The 22,260-nt window shown below is 38.9% G+C and overlaps 1 protein-coding gene across 6 annotated transcripts in view; it reads right to left on the bottom strand.

Annotated features, from left to right (window-relative positions):
* Positions 1-404: 404 nt before the first annotated feature.
* The window catches only part of LOC146478141 (uncharacterized), a 29,417-nt gene continuing 7,561 nt past the window's right edge, over positions 405-22,260 (bottom strand). Inside the window, exons 6-32 of one of the 6 annotated variants that reach the window (XM_085112819.1) lie at positions 21,572-21,626; positions 21,092-21,188; positions 20,399-20,459; positions 19,812-19,909; positions 19,204-19,273; positions 18,979-19,045; positions 18,356-18,420; positions 17,834-17,896; positions 16,976-17,046; positions 15,896-16,767; positions 14,998-15,027; positions 13,250-13,455; positions 11,941-12,049; positions 11,003-11,059; positions 10,159-10,270; positions 9,200-9,290; positions 8,937-9,023; positions 7,873-8,025; positions 6,875-7,004; positions 6,341-6,373; positions 5,541-5,644; positions 5,113-5,196; positions 3,991-4,130; positions 3,334-3,367; positions 2,649-2,741; positions 2,128-2,223; positions 405-1,024 (exon numbers count right to left, since the gene is read on the bottom strand). In XM_085112819.1, coding sequence (XP_084968945.1) covers positions 677-1,024; positions 2,128-2,223; positions 2,649-2,741; positions 3,334-3,367; positions 3,991-4,130; positions 5,113-5,196; positions 5,541-5,644; positions 6,341-6,373; positions 6,875-7,004; positions 7,873-8,025; positions 8,937-9,023; positions 9,200-9,290; positions 10,159-10,270; positions 11,003-11,059; positions 11,941-12,049; positions 13,250-13,455; positions 14,998-15,027; positions 15,896-16,767; positions 16,976-17,046; positions 17,834-17,896; positions 18,356-18,420; positions 18,979-19,045; positions 19,204-19,273; positions 19,812-19,909; positions 20,399-20,459; positions 21,092-21,188; positions 21,572-21,626 — 3,426 coding nt within the window. In that variant the 3' untranslated portion in view covers positions 405-676. The remainder of the gene's footprint in view (positions 1,025-2,127; positions 2,224-2,648; positions 2,742-3,333; positions 3,368-3,990; positions 4,131-5,112; positions 5,197-5,540; positions 5,645-6,340; positions 6,374-6,874; positions 7,005-7,872; positions 8,026-8,936; positions 9,024-9,199; positions 9,291-10,158; positions 10,271-11,002; positions 11,060-11,940; positions 12,050-13,249; positions 13,456-14,997; positions 15,028-15,895; positions 16,768-16,975; positions 17,047-17,833; positions 17,897-18,355; positions 18,421-18,978; positions 19,046-19,203; positions 19,274-19,811; positions 19,910-20,398; positions 20,460-21,091; positions 21,189-21,571; positions 21,627-22,260) is intronic. The other 5 variants (XM_085112820.1, XM_085112822.1, XM_085112823.1 and 2 more) reach the window with 5 other exon arrangements.

The raw sequence follows: 22,260 nt of genomic DNA, 5'->3' as shown, positions 1-22,260 counted from the left end.
AAATTCAAATACTTTGTTTAGCAATATTTAACAATTATTCCACGAGCGCGCGTTGGATATGAGATGATAGATAGCCAACGAGGCGCGTAGCGCCGAGTTGGCTATAATCATATCATATCCAACAAGCGCGAGTGGAATAATTGTTTTATTAAAAACAATCAAGTAATATTGCTAGATCTTGCTGATTTCCTTTTCTAGAGCAACCAGAAAACAATTTATGGTCGCTACTTCTCGGGCATGGTATAATGGCTCATATACCATGGCCGCTAAGCCAATCAAAACCCTGGAATTGCATTATACAATGATCCAGTTTTTAATAAAATTGTATATTTTACTTATTGGGGTGCTCGATGAACTCCGCATTTGAAGAATATCGATCCCGATTACCCGATTGCTAAAAACAAGGTTAAGCTGATCCAGGATATAGGGTAACAAATTTTTTTTAGACTTTTCGTCATTTTTCACGTCCGCTTAGCGGAAGAGTAAACAAAGATCGAAAAACTTAGAAAGATTGAAAACGTTCGTTGACATGAAGTTCTGGATCTGAATCGGTCAGCTTTTGAACAACCGAGACTGAAGTGTTGTTTTACTGCTTTGGGCGTCGAGAAAAATAACAGTTTTTATCCCAATTCCGTCGCATACTTCATCCCATCAAGGACCCCTCCAAGATGAGCCTTCAGTTCTGCTTGCCAGTGTAAAACGACAGAGCATCTCTCCATGCGCAGGCTTCTTCAGAGTTTACTGCCTTTAGGTTCCAGTCTCTTTCCTCGGTTTTCACAACAACCACGCACGGTTCATTGGCGTCGATTTGTACGGGGCAGCCTCTCAAGTAGATGGAGTTGATTGGTTTGCCGCCATCGGATTTCTTGTAATAGTACAGGTATCCCGCTTCTGTGAGCTCAAAGTACCTGTAATCCCATTTTGGAGATTGATGTTTGCCTCCGCTCAACTTTTCTAAGAAACCTTGCTTCGTAGGTTTGGGACCGGCTCGTACTGATTGCTTCGATGGTGACTTGCTGCTCAGCTGAAAGAGTAATTTACGACAAACTTACTCTAATTTCTCTAGGATTGTGGTAGTCTCCCTCGCAGCCGTTCTGTGTATCGTCACGAGTGGGGAGGAGCGTTGCGTGACAAGACACAGAACGGCTGCGAGGGAGACTAGGATTGTGGGCGAAATAAAACTTCGGGAATTTGAATGAACGCGAAAGCCAAGAAAAAAAACTGCTCGCGTACTTACTTCACTTTCAAAAGAAATAAGTGATAGCTGTGGACAAATGATATGAATGGAATACGAGAGGTCACGCTTTGACGCTCAGGGATAGCGGCAAAACAAGAACACGCGAGTGCGCGGAAAAATCACCACGCGTCGCGTTTCAACGCGATGTTCGCACCCGCGCCTTGTCGTCACGTGACTCCTTGAGAAAAAGAGGCCTCAGAAAAACAAAACTCCAAGAAGGTAAGTGGAGTACCTATATTATTTTATACTTCCCGCTCTCTTGAACTAGCTTGGAATCCAAGCATTGATGGCAGTGTATTTAGACACTGTAATTTTGCCCTGGATATGTCGAAGACTTGAAAGTCGAACTATATTCTCCCCCAGCCCTCCCCCAACAACAGATGGTTTTCCCATAATTTAACCCGCGCTTTTGTGCATTCGAAACCACACCGAACCATACGAAAATACTGTATCTTAAAAGAGAAGTGTCATGGGGTTTTTGACCTCTTTTCTTAAAAATCAGTGGTGAAATAAACTTTCACTTTGCTATTAAATAAGTCTAGAACAACACACACAGAGAAAAGAAAACAACTCAATTCTTGAAAGCAACCATTCGTGATCTGTTCTAGCGCACTTGGAAACAAAAATGCGAGAACTTGAAAAACGCTAGCCTAACATTTTTCCAAGTTTCAATCCATTCGGATCTTCTCTGTTCCTCGGCAGAGGCTCTAAGCGACAGTTTTATTGCAATGGGGTGATAATTTATAACAAAACTAAATAATTACTTTTTGGTTTCCGTTGACAGACAAACATTTTGTGGGTTTTGAAATGACATCAAATTCGCGTGACACCTCTCTTTAAGTTGTCCTCATTGACAAGATTTGCCTGTAAGGTGCGTACATAACTGATACCTTTTTGTGAATAACCGGGGGTGGTCCATTGGTCGTATTCTGATCTTTGTTAGATGGCTTCATTTCCAGGATCACATTTCTATTCCCTTCTGACGGCTGTAAATTAAATTAAAAGTATTACGTACACATGACCTAAATTTAACAATTTTCTTGGAGATTATCTTTCATTTTGGGTATGGTTTTACTATTTTCTTCGCAAAAAACATGATTTATTTTGTACTTTTTAATAAACATAATTTTCCAAGACTTTCCATGACCCACACCTAAATTTCATGACTTTCCAGGCCTGGAAAATGAAATTCTAAAATTCCATGTCTATCCAGGTTTTCCATACCCCGTACGAACCCTGGTTAATTTTTTCTCTAATAACTCTTCCTCGTGTTCAATATATCACTTTAAAATTGTCTGGAAAACTTTCTTTTAATTTCTGTTTTAAAAGGACAAAACCGCAGAAAAACCAAACAGCAGCGTTTTATCGTGTACTGTGCATTTGGCAGGCATTGATATTATACGTCACTAACCTGTTGATCCCGACCGGTTTTACCCGCATCAACACTGTCCTGGGCGGTTGACGTTGACGATGAAGAGCTCATGGACGCTACTGAAATCGTGTCCTGGTAGAACAGATAAAGAAAAAGAATAACTGTCACTACTGCTGAGGGCCCAACGGGGTGCACCAGCCTAAAATCCATACCACTTTTTCTTCTTAGCGGAGCGTTAAGAAGAAAAAGGCCATATTAATCGGGGAACAGGGATGGCGCAGCGGTGAGAGCGCTGGCCTCCCATTAATGTGGTCCTGGTTCGACTCCCGGAATCGGCGTCATATGTGGGTTGAGTTTGTTGTTGTTTCTTGTCCTTGCTTCGAGAGGTTTTTCTCCGGGTACTACGGTCTTCCAACTCTCCTCAAACGTTAAACCAACATTCGTAATTCTAATTCGATCTGGAAAGTGTCCCCCAATTAGTGCTCTGCGCTAAATACATTAACACTTAAATGACGTGATTTATTTTTTTTTTATTTTTACTCCAGGGGTTTAACAAACAGTGACATGTCGTTTCTTTTGCAAACGTTATACTTCGCCTTGTGAAACAAAACAGCACAAAACTTGATGTATGATGTTGATGTATGTAATAAAAAAAGCTGAAGAATTTCCAATCCATATCTCTTTCCTGCTCACGAATTTTATGGTGGAGAACATGGCAACTCACCTCCGTTGACTTTTGTCTTTGACTAATAGCTTCCCTGAGGAAAAAAAAAGAAAGAAACGAAAACTATGATAATGTGCCTATGTTAAATTTAATACAACGACGGTAGCTAGAGCTGTCATTAAACGACTCGCTTCATTTATTTATTTTTTAACTTAAGGGAGAATTCCGGAAAGTAGACTGCACAGTGATGTAAACAAAATCATCGAATCACCATGTCCCTTAAAATGAGTGAAACCGAGTGCGACACGTTTGTTTCAATTACCTGGTAAGCTATTCGTTACTCTATTTTAGTGGTTTTCTTTTACAAAGTGACCTTTTAGAAACATCTTGTTGGTCAAACCTCTATGACCAACATCTTGTTGGTCATAGAGGTCAAAATTACAGTCATTGTGGGAGGCACTTTTGGGACCTTGACAAGTGACCGCCTAACACGGTGCCGTTTAATACAGGTTCGACTTCAGTTTGTTTGCACGTTTTTTCCTTGTGGTTTGATCTCGGGTTTGATTGATTGCAGAACAATGAACATTTGATTTTCTTGGTCGCACAGTAATTGAGCCCTTCGAATGTGATGCCAACACAAGGCACCTTAAATCGCACCTAAGCCGAGCCCCTGTACTTTGATGCCCGCATACTAAAGCACTTTACAGCATAACTCACTTGAGCCCCTCTAGTTTGATGCCCTTGTGGTGTTTGCTTCCCTGGGTTTCTTTCAAGGCCTTTTTGAACTGAGTCGCAAAACTGCTGATAGCGCCAAAGAGCTCCTCGGAATCACTACTCTGTGGTTCACCAAAGGAAGCCTGAAAACAGAAGGACAAACGGCTATAACAGAAAAACGGCCATGCCTTTGGATCGAAAAAATTCTCTGAATTCTTGAGGTATTCATTTTCCCGTTAAGAAGGGAACATTTGAGGATTCCATACAAACTGTTGTTTATCCTTTTCATGTTTTTTCAAACAAGAGATGCACAGAATTTCAAAACAACAGCAGTACCTCTTTCTAACGTAATTTTAGAACAACCTTACCATCAGCTGATGCCACAGTCACCTAAATCAATTATTTCGCCTGCAAATCTTTCATCGTCACTGCCTATCCAGGCTAAATTACTAGTTATTAGAGTTTCAACAGTTTCCAGTTGAAATACAATACAATAAGAATACAATACAAGGCTATATCAAATTATCTGTCGATTTATTCATTTACTATTTTTTTTATTCTTTTTTTTTTTTTGGCACAAAACATTAGCATTGCGGAAGAAATTACGTGTGTCAAGACTAATTTACAACCATTAATTAATTAGATGATAGAGCGGTTTCCAATTGGGTGTCGTAAAACCAAAACCAAAGTAATTACCTTGGCCAATCGCAACAGATGTAAACAACACAACGAGCCAATCAGAATTAGAAGCAAATACATGTAACTGGCGCCAAGCGCGGGAAAACGCGTGCGGCGAAAACACGATTGGTTTTAGTTTGGATTCTCATTGGTTGAGAAGTGGCGTGAATTTTGTTAACCAATCGCAGAGCGTAGTAATGCAAAACCAAAGCAAACGCGAAATTACTTTCGACACTCAATTGAAAACCGCTCTGTTGCCCAATTTCGCCAAGGTGAGCGGACGAAAATCGGCCCGGTTTATAAAAATCTGTGAAAAGAATCAGGGCGAATTTCACCCCGCACTATACTAAGAGAAAAAAAAATCGGCCGACAAGCTCAACCTTGAGGTGCAAGTTGCAGTAACCATTGCCTCGTGTAACAGACAGTTAACATCACCTGTTTGCTTACCAAAACCTTGCCGTAGATCTGCTTCATCTGTTTGCACTTGTCACACAAGTCGTTCAACTTCTCTTCATATTCAGCAACAAATGACTAAGTTGTTGGAGAACCGTTAAAGGACAATATACCCTTCTAAAAAGCTAAAGTATCAACACACAAATTTTCCCCACTCTCCTTCACATATTTCCTATAATACTACTTGAAAGAATTTGTCTCAATTATCCTTGGTGATCATGACTTGTTTGTTTGATCAAGTAGTCATTTTGATGGTTTGCATGTGACGTCATGGCGGCCATGTCGGTGGACAGGAACAATACGATTTTTCACTGCCATTTTTATGCAAACTTTGTGAACAAATTTTCTTTTGTTTTGTCCACCAACATGGCGGCAATGCAAACCACCTATGGTTAGGAGAAATTAGATGTTGTAAAGGATACTTCCACATCATTATGTAGTTTTACATCTTGGGGATTCGTCTGGCTTCGCTTCAACAACAGCTCACTAGAGTGCTTCTTTATTTTGAGCAGATCTTTTCTCATCACTGCAAGACAACGTAATGTTTAAAACACGAGCAGCAGTGTTTTATCGGGATTTAAAACCACGAGGCGCAGCCGAGAGGTTTTAGACCCGATAAAACACGTGCTGCGAGTTTTTTGAACGGCTTCAAAAACATTCCTGGAAAAGCGTGTGTCAAGAGAGTTCATAACAATGATGCTTTTGTGAACGTTGGAAATTAGCATACGAGAAAAACATTAAACACCGCATACTAATAAGGATGAGGTTTTATATCGGGTCTTAAAACCACTGCAATGAATTATTAACGATAGGTCAATGGATTATGAATTATTAATGAGTTTTTGAAACGAAGATAAAATTTAAGAACGGTGCCTCCTTATACAGACCTATTTTGCAGGAAAATACTCTGTTAGCGGAGACAAACGCGGGAAAATCATAAAAATAATAGAAACACAAATCGTTTCCAAATACAGGACATTTGATCATGACCATGTAAATGATGCAATCGATAGCAAACGCGGGACATCAAAGTTACGATTGCTCTCCAGTTGGTTTAGACTGAGCTAATTAATACATATTACATTGTCATGTATTAGACGCCAATGGGGGGAGAGGACAAAGCTTCTCCCACCCATCAGTTCTTCTCAGTGTTCCCACCTCACTGTCCTCACCCCACCCCCCTCATACCACCCCGGTTCCATGCAAATGAAAATTTCAGTACCTTCTACTTCGGCAAACAAAGCCTTGGATGAACCTAAAGAAAAACAAAACTGTCAAGGAAACTGCCTCTGATACAAAAATTTCCGCCTCACTATCTCCTAAAGTTTATTTCTTCCCCTTCTTTCCTGAAGAAACAGAGAAAATATCTTTCATGTCCTTCAAAAAACAACCCAAGCAAATTTAACCGTTATTCTACATACTTCTACAAACACGGCTTTCTACTCATTGTAATTCATTAAACATCAAACATTATTATTATGAACATTATCAGTACTCAACTGTAACACCCAAGGTAATATTTTTAAAGGTCACACGTACAAAAACTTTCTGGGAAATCAAAGCGACATTTTCTACAAATACTATGAACTCTTTCAGTCACAAGCATATATGTTAGCCCATTAGCTCTGCTAATTTTCAAAAGGTTCTTTTCAACAAAGCGTTTGAAAATTTGGTGGGACATCGAACATACAATATCCTTGACTTCCTTCACTTGTTGTCTTGGTAACGTTCTTATGCTAATCACTTCGTTACTCACACGCTGCCGCTTTGGGTACGCTTTTGAGTTCGTCTGGAAAATTCAGTGCATCGGGATTGGACTGTTGGAGCTGAAGGATTAGGAACTTTAACAGATTGTACTTCTTGTTATTTCCTCGGATATCTGCTAACTGAATATTATGGAATAAGAAAATCAATTTAAGATGTATTTCAAAATCATTTCAATACAGTTGAGTAGAGTAACAAATGCCAACAGTGCAGTGGAGATATTGAAAGTTAAATATGGTATCTAAATTTATTCTGAAGATGATCATGATGTCAAAGATAACGATCACGTGCTGCTGACGGTGATGATGATGATGACGACGATTTGCAGTGTATCCGATAGATGGCTGTTTACCTGCAAAAATCGCTCAAAACATTTTTTTTTTCGCTTTAAGTTTATTCATAAGGCCTTGAATGCATCTAACGAACTTAACTATTACTAGCAGACAATACCTAAAGGGAGCTGGGATTTCATTAAGATTTTGAACAGGCAGGCTAACTATCTTGCCTGGGCACCTGGCCAAAACAGTTAAACTTGGATATGCTAGCCACTTTACCCAATGGCTGGCTCTTAATAAAAACCCCTGGGGGAATGTGCCTGATGGTGCTTGAAAACGTTATTAATGTTTGGCTTTCTAAAATTCCATCACTATTTTTTCCTAATGATTCGTTCAAAATATATGCAATGTTTCATATATTTACATTCATTTATTCATCCTTCATGGGTATATAACGAACTCACAATATGACCAGCTCCCAGTTGGCTTGATAGCTCAGTTGGTAGAGCACTGCACCGGCATCGCAGAGGTCATGGGTTCGAATCCCGTTAAAGTCTGAATTATTTTCAGGCTTTCTTTTCGCAACTGCTTAATTTGCGTAGTTACTGCGAGGATCTTTCTTCTATTTGATCTTTCATCCGCAGTTCAAAATATATGTTTCATATATTTTCATTCATCAATGATTGGTTTGTTGGTTGCAAGGGACTTTTCCTACCTTGGGTAACGAGTGTAACCTAAATCCATAAGCTCCTCCTCTGTTACTCCCGCTGTTGAGAATATTACCAATAGACAGCACATACTCCAACACAAGCAAGAAATTCTTGCTGTTGTAAAGCTCCTGACACGCTTGCAGCAAGTTATTCACATTCTGAAAACAATGTGACAGACATCAAATTAGACACAAAAGCCAAATAAGATTGGATTCAGAGTAAAAGTCATTGCCACAAGAAGTGATTTCGGCCGCGCAGACGTTACTTCGCGGAGAAAACACAGAAGCAGCCTAACAGATGTCTTCTGCTTTCTGCTGTCTAAGGCCCGGTTCAGACGCCGAACTTTTCATAAGCCGAACCTAATACCTTGAATTAAGTACATGAAAAGTTCGGCGTCTGAATCAGTTGAGAATGGCTGCTTCAATTTGGAACGGCTCAGCCGGAAATTTCGGCTTTGGAACAGCTTTGATTCAGACGTCGAACTTTTCATGAGCCGAACCTAATGCATAAATTATTATAACGTCTATCAGATACAGTCTCTCGTAGAAACCATGTTTCGCTTCAAGTAAATTTAGTTCGGCGTCTGAATCAAAAGGCGGGATTTTCGTGATTTGGGCCGACCTTAATTTGAGTTAAGCTCGGCTCATGAAAAGTTCGGCGACTGACTGGGCCTAAGGCCCCATCCACACTATCCGCGTTTCCGTTTGAAAACGTATCTTTTCATATACGTTTTCGCTTATCGTCCACACTAACAGGATCGAAAGCACTGCTGCAAAAGGAGACTTTCCAAAACTATATTAAAAGAAGAGACTTCTGAAAACACATCGTTTTTAGTGTGACTTTTGAAAACTGCGACGTAAACATGACAAAGGTTCCAGTCCAAATCCGATCATCTACACATGCGCAAGCCCAGGTCCCACTCGGTTTTATCATTTTCGCGCGTTTTCGTGTGAACAAGATAGGAAAAACGCTAGTGTGGACGAGAATACTTTTCGACATTTTCGGCGAGATGAAAACGATGACTTTTGAAAACGCCGTAATCTGAATGCGGTCTTAAACCAATACTTACCGGAGCAAGGTCTTCAAACTGCGTTGGAAACTCCATAATAACCAGCAGTAGATCAAGGCGTTTCTTCACGTCATTTATCTCACAAAGCTAATGAAGAGAAATAAATCATATGGCAACATAAAGTGATTAATGAATATAAAAAACATAAAAAAACCCTGACATTCAGTAGGGTTAATATATGGGTCAGTTCTTAACTTGAGTATTCCCTTATATATATTGTATAAATTGTTACTTAGGCGATGCCATGACGAAAAAACGTTCACCTTCATCATGAACTGGTCCTCAGGTACTAACGTACTTGGGTCGTCTTTGTAGTTCTTGTACATCTCGGCCTCTTCAGTTGATGGGAGAAATCTGATATTCAATTTTAAACAGACCTCATGAGAGCATGTTCACGCCTACCACATACCAGCAAGACTGATAATTACACTGAGGTGCAAAGCAATTCTCACTTATCAACTTTTATCTGTTATGTGATGTTTAAAAAACGAGCAGGAGTGTTTTATCGGGTTGAGGTGGTTGAGTGCTGCGAGCTTTTAGAACGGCTTCAAAAACATTCCTGGAAAAGCGTGCGTCAATAGAGTTCATAACAATGATACTTTTGTGAACGTTGGAAACAAGCATACGAGAAAAACACCGCATACTAATGAGGAGTGTTTTATCAACTGGTTATTATCGACCATTTGATAGGTCAATGGGCTTATGACTTATTAATGAGTTTTTGAAGGAGAGACTTAAAATCAGTGCTTTACTGAACATCCAAGACTTTACGTTTTCTCTGTTCCAGAGCTTGCACAACGAGTGTGTTATAAACTATTCACAACTCCCGTTGTTTGAGTAAAGACCTAAAACTGAACAATTAAATTGAGGACAGTCACGCTAATGGACAACAAACATCACCGTCGAAAAGTTAAAATACGTATAATTTGATAGAAACTTATAACTAATCATTAAATGTCGAAAGTGATTGCGTGTTTGCTTTGGTCTTGCATTATTACGCTCTGTGATTGGTTGACAAACTCGCGACTTTCAACCAATGAAAAGCAAAAGCAAAACCAATCGTTACTTGCTCGCATGCATTTTCCCGCGCTCGGCACCGGCGACATGAATTCGCTTCGGGTTCTGATTGGTTCATTGGACTGTTTACGTTAGCAGTGATTAGCCAGAGTTATCATCCAGGTTTCGATTTTACGACGCTCAATTGAAAACCGCTCTTTAATACCTTTTCAAAGCAATCACATGATCCATGGGTAACGCTCCATCTTCTTCTCTGAACACACCCAGCTTTTCGTCAAGCTCTTTTATACTGAGTTTAAATCCACTCAAGAAAATTCCTGTTATATCAAAATGAAGCTCACGTCAATGCCGTGCAAGAATTATGGAAAAATGAAATAGTTATTACCTCAAATATCTTAAACAAGTTGAAATTACGATTTAACATTATGCTGAGTCCAGTTTCTGATTGAAGGGAGGTGGTAGCAATCTTTGAAACACTATATAAGGGGGTTCGTTCCTAAAGCAACTGTGGTGAAACGAATGCTTGGTTTTATCAACAGAGTTGATAAGGTTGTTTGGCACCCCTTACGAGATTCGAGTGCTGACGTTTCGAGCGTGAGCCCTTCATCAGAGGCTTCGTCTGACGAAGGGCTCACGCTCGAAACGTCAGCACTCGAATCTCTTTACGATGGCCAAACAACTTCGTCAACTCTGTTGCTAAAACAAAACATTCGTGTGAAACACTATAGTCAGAAAGTTTAAATCGCATCTTCAGGAGACGTCTAAATCTTCGCTTCCTTCACCTTTGCCACGACTTTCTTAACTCACTATGCTTTCTCAACTCCCTACACCTCCCTCGTCCTGCAATCACCCAAACCCCCACACCCCTACCCCGAACAAAATGTCTCTATGGGAAAGACAGTACTGTTTTTCAATTCTCTGTGGATGGTAAGAATCAGCTGAAAAAACTTCCTTTCTACGAATTAAAACTGCAACAATAATTGTTGTATGTAGCTGTGGGTGGCACCAAGTGAATATAATTATTCTAAACTTCAAGCATGAAACCTTACCGAGATTTTGAGCTCTTTTCGGATCCAGCAGGGTCTTTGCAGAAGGCTTTGTTGGCGCTAAAAAGGGCAAATGAACATCCGAGGATGGTAAAATTTACCCAAAGTAATACTACGTATGTTGCTCTTTGGGCAAATTTGTAAAAAGGGGGCTTAAAACTGAATTAAAAAAACTTAAAAAGTTTCCCAAAATTTCGAACCGTATCTCCGGTTCTTGTCCCACGAAGAAGAAGAAGAAGCAGAAATACGGTTCGAAAATTTGGGAAAAGTTTTTTAGATCAGTTTTAAGCCCCCTTTTTACCAATTTTAATACTTAATATATTATACACAATAAAACAGGTGGAGGAACTGAAAGCGCTCTAGACCATCTAAAGAAAAATACCAAAAAAATAAAGAATCATGGCGAGCACAAACGAGATGTTGGTCATGGAAGTTAATGTGACAAGATGCCAGATAATAAGAAATTACACTGATATGTAGGATTGACTCTTTTTCATTTACATTATTTTATTTTATTTTTAATTTACACACAATAAAGCGGTTTCCAATTGAGTGTCGTTAAACCAAAACCAAAGTAATTACTCCGGCCAATCGAAACAGATGGAAACAACACAACGACCCAATCAGAATTGGAAGCAAGTACATGTAACTGGCGCCAAGCGCGGGAAAACGCGTGCGGCGAAAACACGATTGGTTTAGGTTTTGTTTCTCATTGGTTGAGAAAGTAGCACGAGTTTTGTTAACCAATCACAGGGCGTAGCAATCCAAACCAAGTAAACGCGAAATTAGCTTTGACTCTCAATTGAAAACCGCTCTATCGTATTGTTATCATACCCGTCTTCGCGGCAATTAAAATGAAATAGGCATTTAACTGGAATTTCTTTGAATAGTAGCCATCTTAGTTGAAGGTATGTCAAGATTCGTCCTGCAAATGTACTCACCTGAATTTAAAGCTTTTTCCTTTTCCTCAATCTGAAACATTTCTTCCAGTAGCTCCAAATTTATACTCTTGGTACGATCTGAGGCATTCATCCAAACTGAACTGGGCACCTGGTGGAAGACGAACAGCACAATTAGGTTCCCTAAAATTTTCGGCAATTTAAATTTTCAGCTAAAGAATGAAAACAGATCAAACTGCGTCATCATACACAAATTTCCCTATGAGAAGGCCACAGCATTGCTTTGATGTCGAGCGCTCCTGTTTTATGCTGTCGTAACACTACACGTACTTCAGATGCATCAATATCTTAATAGACCCTTCTCCAAAATGGCGGCAAAAGGTTTGAATGAGTTAAAATTGAACTGAATGAAACACTGATACCAGCACTGGAAAGAGCACCTTTACTTTAGTAAACTTGCAAAGTTTCAGCATATTAGGTGTTATATCAGCTTTGGAAATGTAAGATGAAATTTGACAAATTTACAGACGTTTGTATGACTGGGGGTATACGTCATACCCCCAGTCATACAAACGTCTGTAAATTTTTCATTTTTCAACTTACATTTTCTCAGCTGATATTACACCTGATATGCTGAAACTTTGCAAGGTTACTAATGTAAAAGTGCTCTTTCTAGTGCTGATATACGTTTTTAATTTTAACTTATTTAACAACAAGAAAACTCTTCGCAAATCTTGTGGCAATCGTAACAAAAATACAATTAAATCTTGCTGACTTTTCACTGACTTGAAGATAACTTAATTTAGAATTTCCCTGAGCTGATACATTCTTCCCTACTTTTCCTGACCTTAAAAGAGAACTGTTTTTCCCTGACTTGAAGATAATTTAATTTATAATTTCCCTGACCCTGATGCATAATTCCCTTTTTTATTCCACTATTATGTCGTTTCACCAAATAAGGTCACGAGAACGCGCAAAAAACAAGGCTGTAACACACTGTAATGTCCCGGTTTGACCGGTTTACAACAGAGCGAATATGGGCAACGACATTTCACTGGCTTTCTGTGTTGTTTACGTCATTCCCACTCGGCATTTACTGATAGACAGCTGGATGGACCAAAAGAAAGAGAAACCAAAATAACGAAATCGCTCATTGCTCGTATTTTTCCTCGGGCTCGGAAAAATACTCCGCAACTCGCAAAATATCCGCGCGTATTATATGTAAAGCCATCGAATAAGATGTATGACCTTTACAAAATATCCGTTTTTCCTTGACTTTGCCCTGTCCGTGGCAACCCTGAATTGTTATAAAAATCTACATTACACAAAGTAATTCAAAACGCTACATTACCAGTTGAGCAGGAACTTTGTTCCAAAAGAAAGGCCTCAGCTTGACCTTGGATTGGACTGCACAGGTTCTTGAAGAAATGCCACCAATAGGTGGGGGTGGGGGCACTCCACCTGCAAGGAGGGGTGGGGGTGGGGGTGGTGGTGGATTGCTACCAGCGGCAGGTCTTGTCTCCTCCAAAACTTCAGCATCCCCAATCTCCTCAGACGCTTTAGAGAAAAACAATAGATAAAACGAGAATTACAGTGATGGTAACATTGTTATAACCAAATCTGTAACCATAAATGCACATTAATAGCTATAAAATTAACGCACATGGGCACTTAGCCAGTGATAGGGCCTCTCACATTTTCAAACATCTGCAGAATTCTGAACATTGTCGCGCCTTAATGTCATTAGATTGTTTCCAAATTTTAGATCGCGCCTCTACCATTTTCCAACTCAAGATAAAAGAGGCTATTCATATTCAAAGAGAACAACCGTCCTTGAATCAACAATTACACCATGCAAATCAAAAATTATCCTTATAATTCTCACAGTCACGTTTCATGTTCACTTTGTTGTCACCGTTCATCATAATTAGCATTTTTGTCTACTTATTAGAAATTCAACTTCAAACGCTTTGTACATTAAGTAACTGAAGATGACAGAAGTCTCTGTCGAAACATGTTTTGCAAACTTAAACGTTTTGTCGTTTTCTTTAAACTTTAAAATTAACATTCGTTTTAAAACGCTTCCGTGAAACAAGCTTCCATATTAATAAAATTTTCACTGTTGTTGTTCATAAATCCTAGACTGCGGGCAGTCTCTCTTTTGCTCGAAAATCCGCGGGGAAAAACGTAAAAAAACTGAGCGAGGACAATTTTGTGTTCCTCTCAACGGATTTTTCAGCAAAAGACAGACTGTCCGCAGTCTACAATAACCTCGGAAACTACAGGCAACAATTATTATTATTTACAGAAATACCATGGTATTTTAAAATTATATTTCACAGTTGCTCCCCAATGCTTGAACACTATTTTCTAGGTAGATTGCTTAACGTTCCATTTTATCATTTTTTAAAGTAGTTTTTGTATCATTACAAGCACGAATGAAGAAGGAATGGAAAAAGTAAAACAGACAGACAAAAAACGGAAAGGCATAAAGGTTAGTGGCCAATAAGAATTCAAAATACATGTTTTGTTGCACAATACTTTCACTGACATCAAAGCCACTTTTGGATGAAAGAGGAGGATTGCTTGATTTGGACAACTACACTGGCCACATCAACGAAATTAAGAGTACTCAAATACAAGCACAATGAAGATAAGACAAGTCAGCCTTAGTTGCTTTTCCAATTAAGTTCTTGAGTGCTGGAAAATGTCACCTTAAAAAGTGGTGAAGGCTTTGAATCTCAACAGGCTAGTCAAGAGTTAGCCAGTTTGTGGCTTTGGTCACCTTGCCAGATTGGTTCGAGGGGTAGAAGCCCTTTTTAACCCTAACCTCCTTGTTGGGTTGGATGATGTGCTTATTACTCATTCCATTGAGAATGAGCAGAATACAAAAATTTCTAGTTATAAGCAGTATTTAGACTTAATGCACAACTCTACAAGGAGAATTACGACGTGATTACAGAGCTTCATTCAGCCAGCCAGCCAGCCATAAGTTGGAGCATATAAATTACTGTATGTTACATATGACCGTTATTTTAAAAGTCTACATACAGGTTAGCGATTAAGAATTTAGGACCTCTGGTTGACAGAGCAACATACCAGGTGAAAGTTTCCCTGAAGGTAGCACTGCTTCAAGACAAAGAGAAACGTAAATAGCATTAAGTTGTAGAAACAAAAAAGAAAAAGTAAGGAGTTAAGGTCAGTTAAGATGCTAAAAACACAAGGTTTGGAATATCAGTTGTAAGAGTGAGAAACATTGAAAGTGTATTGATAGATCCCTTGTTTATGGCCAGTGATCACGTAACCTTGTCAAGCAAAGCACTTTATTGCTGTTTCAAATACGAAGAGCTTGGACTTTTCACAGTCCCTCGTTTTTTCATGAGATTTTCGAGACACGTACGCTTCGATCAAAGTCCCGCCATCTTGTTTTATAACGGCGTGGGCAACCTGGGGGGACCATCTAAACTACCGAGGGGGGCAGAAAGTGGCAATCAACATACCCTGACTTGGTCCCCCCTCGATAGTTTAGGCACTCTCCCCAGGTTGCGCTCGCCTTTAGAAACCAATATGGCGGGAGTTCGACCGAATCATAAGAGTCTCGAAAATCCCACGGAAAAATAGGGGACTGTGAACAGTCTAAGAAGAGCTGGTCAAGCTGCAAAACATGGAAGTTGGGTGAGTCATGCTATTGAGTTTTCAGAGATGCCACACTTCAAGGATTCTATGAGACAGGGTAGCTAACTTGAAAGTTTAAGAACAAAACCGCAGGTGAGACCACTGAAGTGAAAAATGTTTAACTACCAATTTCTTGACCTACCATGCACTGTTTTTAATTAAGGATGAAATTTTGTTCAATTGGTCATATGCAAACAACAATAAAAAGCTTGATAGATAAGATCACCTGACCACCAGCAAACAAGGGCTTGAAGAAAAAGTATAACAGAGATGAAGATGAAATGCAGGGATGTGTATGTGTTTCTAAACAACAGACACATACCATACGTCTCCCTGAGGTGATCAGAAGTTTTCTCTTTCACCTTCTGAACAGAAAGTAACACCACACCTTCTTTGGTTTCCATCTCCTTCAGAATTTGCCGTCTTTCCTCCATTGCTGATTCAATGTTCCTGCATCCCATCCCACCAGAATCTATTTCCAGTTTACCATCCGGGGCTTCTTCGTTTGTTTTGTCTGAAGAGCCAACAGCAATTCCAACAGTGCTAGATTTGTTAGTCTTCCCAGCTGAGGTCAGAGCATCTTTTGAAGACAAAGGAGTGTTCTTGATGTGGACGTTGTCGTAAACATCATCCCTAGGAGTAATAACACTAACTGGTGCACGCGGCTGTTGATAAATGCTTGAGCTGTCATCAAGCTGTGAAGGTTTCGGAGGTCTTGGTGGCTTGTCCAAAGAGAGTGAATCACCACCACTTTCAGAGTCTTTATCCCCACGTTTTGATGGAAATATTTCAACAGTTTCATAAGCATTTGCTGAAGAACTGCTACTCCGCCCAAGCCTAACTGGCGGAACAGTTTGTTGGTGTGCACTACTGTTAACCGATGATGCGTTTGGTGAACTTGGTTTTTGAGGGCGTGATGGTGGCGTAAAATACTCAGATGGTGAATTGTCAGCAGGTATTCCGGGTACAGGCTTTTGTTGCGTTGGTCTCTGAGGCATTTTCACAGCTTCGTAACCGTCATCCTGTTGAGGTGGTATGCTAGGAAGTCTATCACTGTCCTTTCTTCTTGGTGGTGACGTGCCAACAAGTGGACACAAATTGCTACCGCTATCTTTTAAAGACCCTTTTCTGTTTTGAGCTACACTTGAACTGCCTTCCCTGAGGGAATCTTTCCTGGACTGAAGCACTTGTCTCCTACAAGTTAGAGACAAAAAAGTTATAATAATTATCAGGTTACCGTGTACATTCAGGGCTGCTTCCATGCAGGTTAACGGATGTAGCACCTTGCAGACAGAGACATAAATTTTCCACACAGATTTGAAGAAAAATGGTTCTTCCCAACAGCAAAAGTTGGGTCTGAAATATATACACATAAAGGGAAATCTTCAAAGAGACATCTTACATTGTCCATGATAGCACGCCAGTTTTGACTTGTGAATCCAAATTTCTAACAACATCCTTAACCTTCTTCACCTGACAGGATCAGAACAGAACAAAACACATGATGAAGATGTGATGAACTCATTCCAGTAACTAGATCTTCAAGACATTTACATTCAAAATCCTTTTACAAACCCCTAATAACAGAGAACATTTAAGACGTATATCAAACATAGCTTTATATATCCCTAGAACTGTCAAACAGTGGAGCAATTTGTAGACTGCAGGCAGTCTGTCGGACAGACTGCCTGCAGTCTACAATAACCTCGGAAACTACAGGTAGCAATTATTATTATTTACAGAAATACCATGGTATTTTTAAATTATATTTCATAGTTGCTTCCCACTGATCTGTCCTCAGCTGCAACTCTTTCAAGAGGGACTTTGTGAGCTAGATCGTTAGGACTGTTTTAAGATGTGCCGCTGTCCAGGAACGTAAGCTTGCACAGAGTGCTTCCCCTTTCCTGGTAGAGAATAGATTTAGACACGAATGACCGGTTGATGATAGTAACACAAACAGAGTGCTTGTCACAGGGTAGCCAAGGACGGAAACTGGAAACACAGAAAAGCTGGGAATTTAATTAATACGCAAATGACAAGTTGATTGCCCCAGATACAATAAATTATAATTATATTTTTGGAACAATGTGCACTTCGATTTTCATTTCTGGGCAACACATGTTGGTGAAGGCCGACATTCATCAGTAAAAATTAGGAGTAGATTTTCTACTTACATTCAATGTGTAAACCAAATCAAGAGAGAGAGAGAGAGCAATTTTGAAAACCAGTAGCAATAAACATAATTACGTATTAAGTTCACCTGGACGGTGGCTTGAATAGGTGCATTGACCACTGATAACACAGATGCAAGTTGCTCCAATTCCTGAAATGTAGGAAATGTTTAATTTTATGTCGTTTTAATTTTTGACAATAATTATATTCAAATTATTTCCCTGAGAGAGATACAATGTGCCACCAAAAAACTTTGAACTCATTTTTTTTTAAGTCATTTATTTTATGTCAAGTGCATTGGAGACTTGTTTGGGGTTTAATGCAAGTTTGAAAAAGAGTCATCTACAAGTGTTCATGCCTGTTTAATTCAAAACTTCAACATCTTCAAACCTTTACTAGCTAGCCGACATGTATTTCAGCTCAAGGTAGTGTTACTTAGTATACATAATTATGGCACACTGTACATAAAACCTGAGCCAAGAACCAAACAATTTCCCCATTTTACTCTCTTTATCCAAATATCCCCAGAAGACAATTACCAGCTAGAGCTCTGGATATTCTGGAGCTACTAACTCAACTTATCAACTATTACGTAATGAGTAAAACATACCCTTTGCAGAGTTTTGACAACATCTTTCAAATATTTTTCTTGATCTGCCACAGAGGATGTGATGGCTACAAAAATCAAACACTAAAATTTAGCAATGCTCAAACCACAATATCATAAACTGAAACTGGTATAAATATGAATTTTGTGAAGTTCCAGAAAATGTCCATGGAAATGGCCATATCCAAATGTCCCTCACCCCTGAAGGGAATAGGAATTCCAGGGCTTAGGGCACGGGGGGATTTTAAAGACCAAAAAATTGAAGAAATATGTGAAGATCTAATGCAATTTCAAGAGGATTATAGGAAGCTCTTGCGAATAAAATACCTCCTATGGGGGAGTACGGCTTTTTTTCTGGAACTACACATTGACAAAGAATCCCACATGTCTTAAAACAGCAAATCTAGACTGTTCTTAATAGTTATGAAGATGAAGTTAAAGTAATGTCAAAGTAGTAGCCTGCCTCAAACATTGGCACATCTGACTTCAGATGATATGGCCCCCTCACTTTTGACATCCCTACCATGTTCAACACTTAAATGACCTGTAAACAACTGTTATACTCGAACAGCCAGTTAAAAGAACTGAGATACACACTTAGCAATAAAGATACACACAGATTGTACCTTGTTCATCAGGGAATGATATCACTCTTGACTTACGAAAATTAACCTGGGATGCCTCAGTTATGGCCTGAAATGCAACAAAAATAGAAGAATGAATGTAATATTTTCATGTTTAACCTTGAACGTGACTAGAAACACACTTAACATGTTCTCTGTTTTCATTGAAAAACTAGGTGGTTACTAATTAAACAGAAAATAAACTAATTAAATTTAAAAATAAACAACCTCAATCCAAGCATCCCTTTCTCTCTCCACTGCATTCTCTCCTACATTGTTCAGGTTCAAAACACGAAAACTGAAAAACAGAATTCACCAGGTTTTAAGTGATTGTTGTAGCAGTACATTATTTAAAACTACAAAATTTGTTTAAAGCATTCCATTTATTTACTGGTTAAAGTGAATGATTGACTGTACCCTTCAACCCTTAATATAAAAGAACAAATTCTCCTACTGTCTCTTCTTATTAAAATATCAAGAAAATTCACCTTGGGTGATCATATCCTTAATTCTCATGACCTCAGGGGTTGAATAAGCATTTATATTACAAGGAGAAAATTTGATGCTGATCACTGTTAGAGTTTAAAGGGTTAATGTGATTAATACGAATGCAATGAATTACTAAAACTTCAGTTCATTTTAACCTGTTGGACAACCACAAAGAAAGTCGTTGGAAACTGGAGGTCTTTCTATAATACCATTGTGATAGTAAAAAGGAGCTAATTTCTTCATTTCAGTAACCAAACAAGAAACGTTGTGTAAACCATAAAATGGACAGGAGGCAATCAAGGGTTAGATAAACAGTAGATAAGGTTTATTAATCATTCTATATTTACCTGTATTCTTTCTTGCTTGTTATGATTACAAAAGCATTGTGATCCACACTCTTCACTTCTGCCAGTCCAGGCCCCAGTTTGACAATGTTCAAAGCTGTCTGAAATTAAAACCAAGTAAAAAGAGATTTACTCAGATGCTGAAAAATTGGATCGACTGCATGTTGGATGCCTTTTGGCCTTAAAATTGATTAGGAAAGCCAGTCAAGGAGATTCCCCCAATTTACAAATCAGTGTTAAAAACAACTATTTAACAAATAGATTCTATTTGGCTGTCCATGTGTACTCTAATTTAACACCTAAAATTGGTTTTATTACGTCATTTTTTATTACAGCTGAGTTTATAACTTACTAGAGAGCACGGCTACTGGCTAACGCAAGGCTAGGAAGGGTTGTGATTAGCTAACAATCTGACACCTCAATTTATGCAAAATCTTACAAGGATGGTGCGAGAACTTTTTTGCCATTCAAGCATCATATTCTGTACTCTAATCCCCAACTCCTCTAGACCAACCAAAGTGTAAGTTTTACACTGTCCATTGTATAATAAATGTATTATAATATTTATTTAATGATCCATTTATGACTACCTGGTTTTCTTCACCAAGTTTAAAATATGATAGCTCTCCCTGCTGAATTCGTAGCCACCGTCTGATGGGAAAAAAAAGAAGGCAAAAGAACTTTAAACTTTTGGCTGACTTCTCTCATTCTGTTAAAGAAAAGGGAGTCTGTAAATTCCCGCAAATTCCATTAAGTGGCCACAGACACTTTCACATTCCCAGTGTTTATTGTTATCTGGGTAAGCTCCTGTTAGTGGCCATCTATCCCTTACCCCTCTAATGGCTGCTTAGGAGAACCATTCTCGTCAGTGGCCAGCTCTGATCCAGTTATGGACACCTTTTTCGCTTCCCGGGGGTGACTGCTTGCGAGAGTTTCCACAGTGTATTACTTATATCAGAGTGAGTTAAAGGGCTGGCATAGAAATGTATATATTAATAAGAACCTGGGCCGGGTTGTTCGAAAGCCAGTTAACGCTAATCTACGATTAAAAGTTAATCAAGGTTTTCATCTCGCTCTTTAAAAGTGGTTTTAAAGCCTAATTTCAAGCTAAAGGTCAAGAAAAGTCTAAGTCAAAACTGGGGGCCAAAAATCTTTTAGAAGAATCTTCACCGATTAGTAATTAAACTCGAATCAAAGTTCATGTTAATCCAGGATTAGCTTAATCGGGCTTCGAACAACTGGGCCCTGAAGGTTTTGTTAAACATGACATGAATCTTCATTACCTCGGCCACATCATAAATGCTGCACTGTGGCCCTTCTTCTCAATCTGCCCTTCCTTGATTATTCTTCCTCCATCTAGTGATGTTGCTTCAAACATTCCTAAAATTAATAACATTTTATTCATGTATCCATTCAACTGAACATGAATTAAATTTCTCACTGTGGCAATAAATTTATGTTTTATTTTTAATAAAAACTAGCATTTTCTTCCAAAAATATTGCACTACTCATCAACTCATTTTTAATTACAGTAGCTCATCAACTTTAGTAATAACTTTTGCAAAAATTTCAATACTGACAACCATCTACAAAAATGTACATTTTAAATCAAAACATTAACATTATCATTCTCCAGATATACCAAAGACAAAACCAAAATCAAAATGCTTGATGGAGAGATATACATTAGAATTAAAGCAACACGATGGAAAACACATTTATTTTTTCTTCTTAAAATGCTCACAGCTTTTCAATTCACTTACCATCAGGTTCATCTCCTCTATTCTGCTGCACAATAGAGTCCAGTAGGTGACAAATCTGGAAACAAATTAAAATAAAATAATTAATATGACAGAAGTTATTGCATTGTACGTAAATAAAGGTTGCTCAGCAATGCAAGTAACATGCATGTAAAAAGATTAAAGGATATAGAGAGCCAGTCTGAGAGATTTCTAACCCAAACCAAGCATTTTGTGCACATCTTGTGTCATTTAAGAAAAACTCTATCGCGTACCGAGGTGCTATCATCTGGAATCTCCTCTCACCGCTTGCAAATGGCACAGGAATAAAGGCCTTAAAGTGCACCTAACAGTAGATTTTTTTATTCGACGAAATAAATCTACTTTCTTTCTAAAGTGTTCCAGCGCAAAATTTTTTTGATTTGGTTGAATCCTCGATTTTCGGTGCTTCAGCGAAGGTTTGAAAATCGCGCCATTTTTGTTGTGCGGCCGTGTTTTGGCGGGGAATGGATCGAGCTGCTCTGTGACGTCACGCCAGGGACGAAGGATCGTTCGCTTTCCAGTCTTTCTACTTAACGTTTGCAATTACATGACCTAATATGCCTTCCCGATGTGTTGTTGGAGGCTGTGGTAACGAACCAAACCTAGAAAAGGGGAAAGGTCTCCATTTACTACCATATCATGGTGACGATCGTCCCGTTCCCTTGAAGAGA

This window comes from Pavona decussata, unplaced genomic scaffold, assembly GCF_977016875.1.
Source record: "Pavona decussata unplaced genomic scaffold, jaPavDecu1.1 SCAFFOLD_67, whole genome shotgun sequence".
NCBI lineage: Eukaryota > Metazoa > Cnidaria > Anthozoa > Scleractinia > Agariciidae > Pavona > Pavona decussata.
This window is presented reverse-complemented; position numbering and strand designations above follow the sequence as displayed.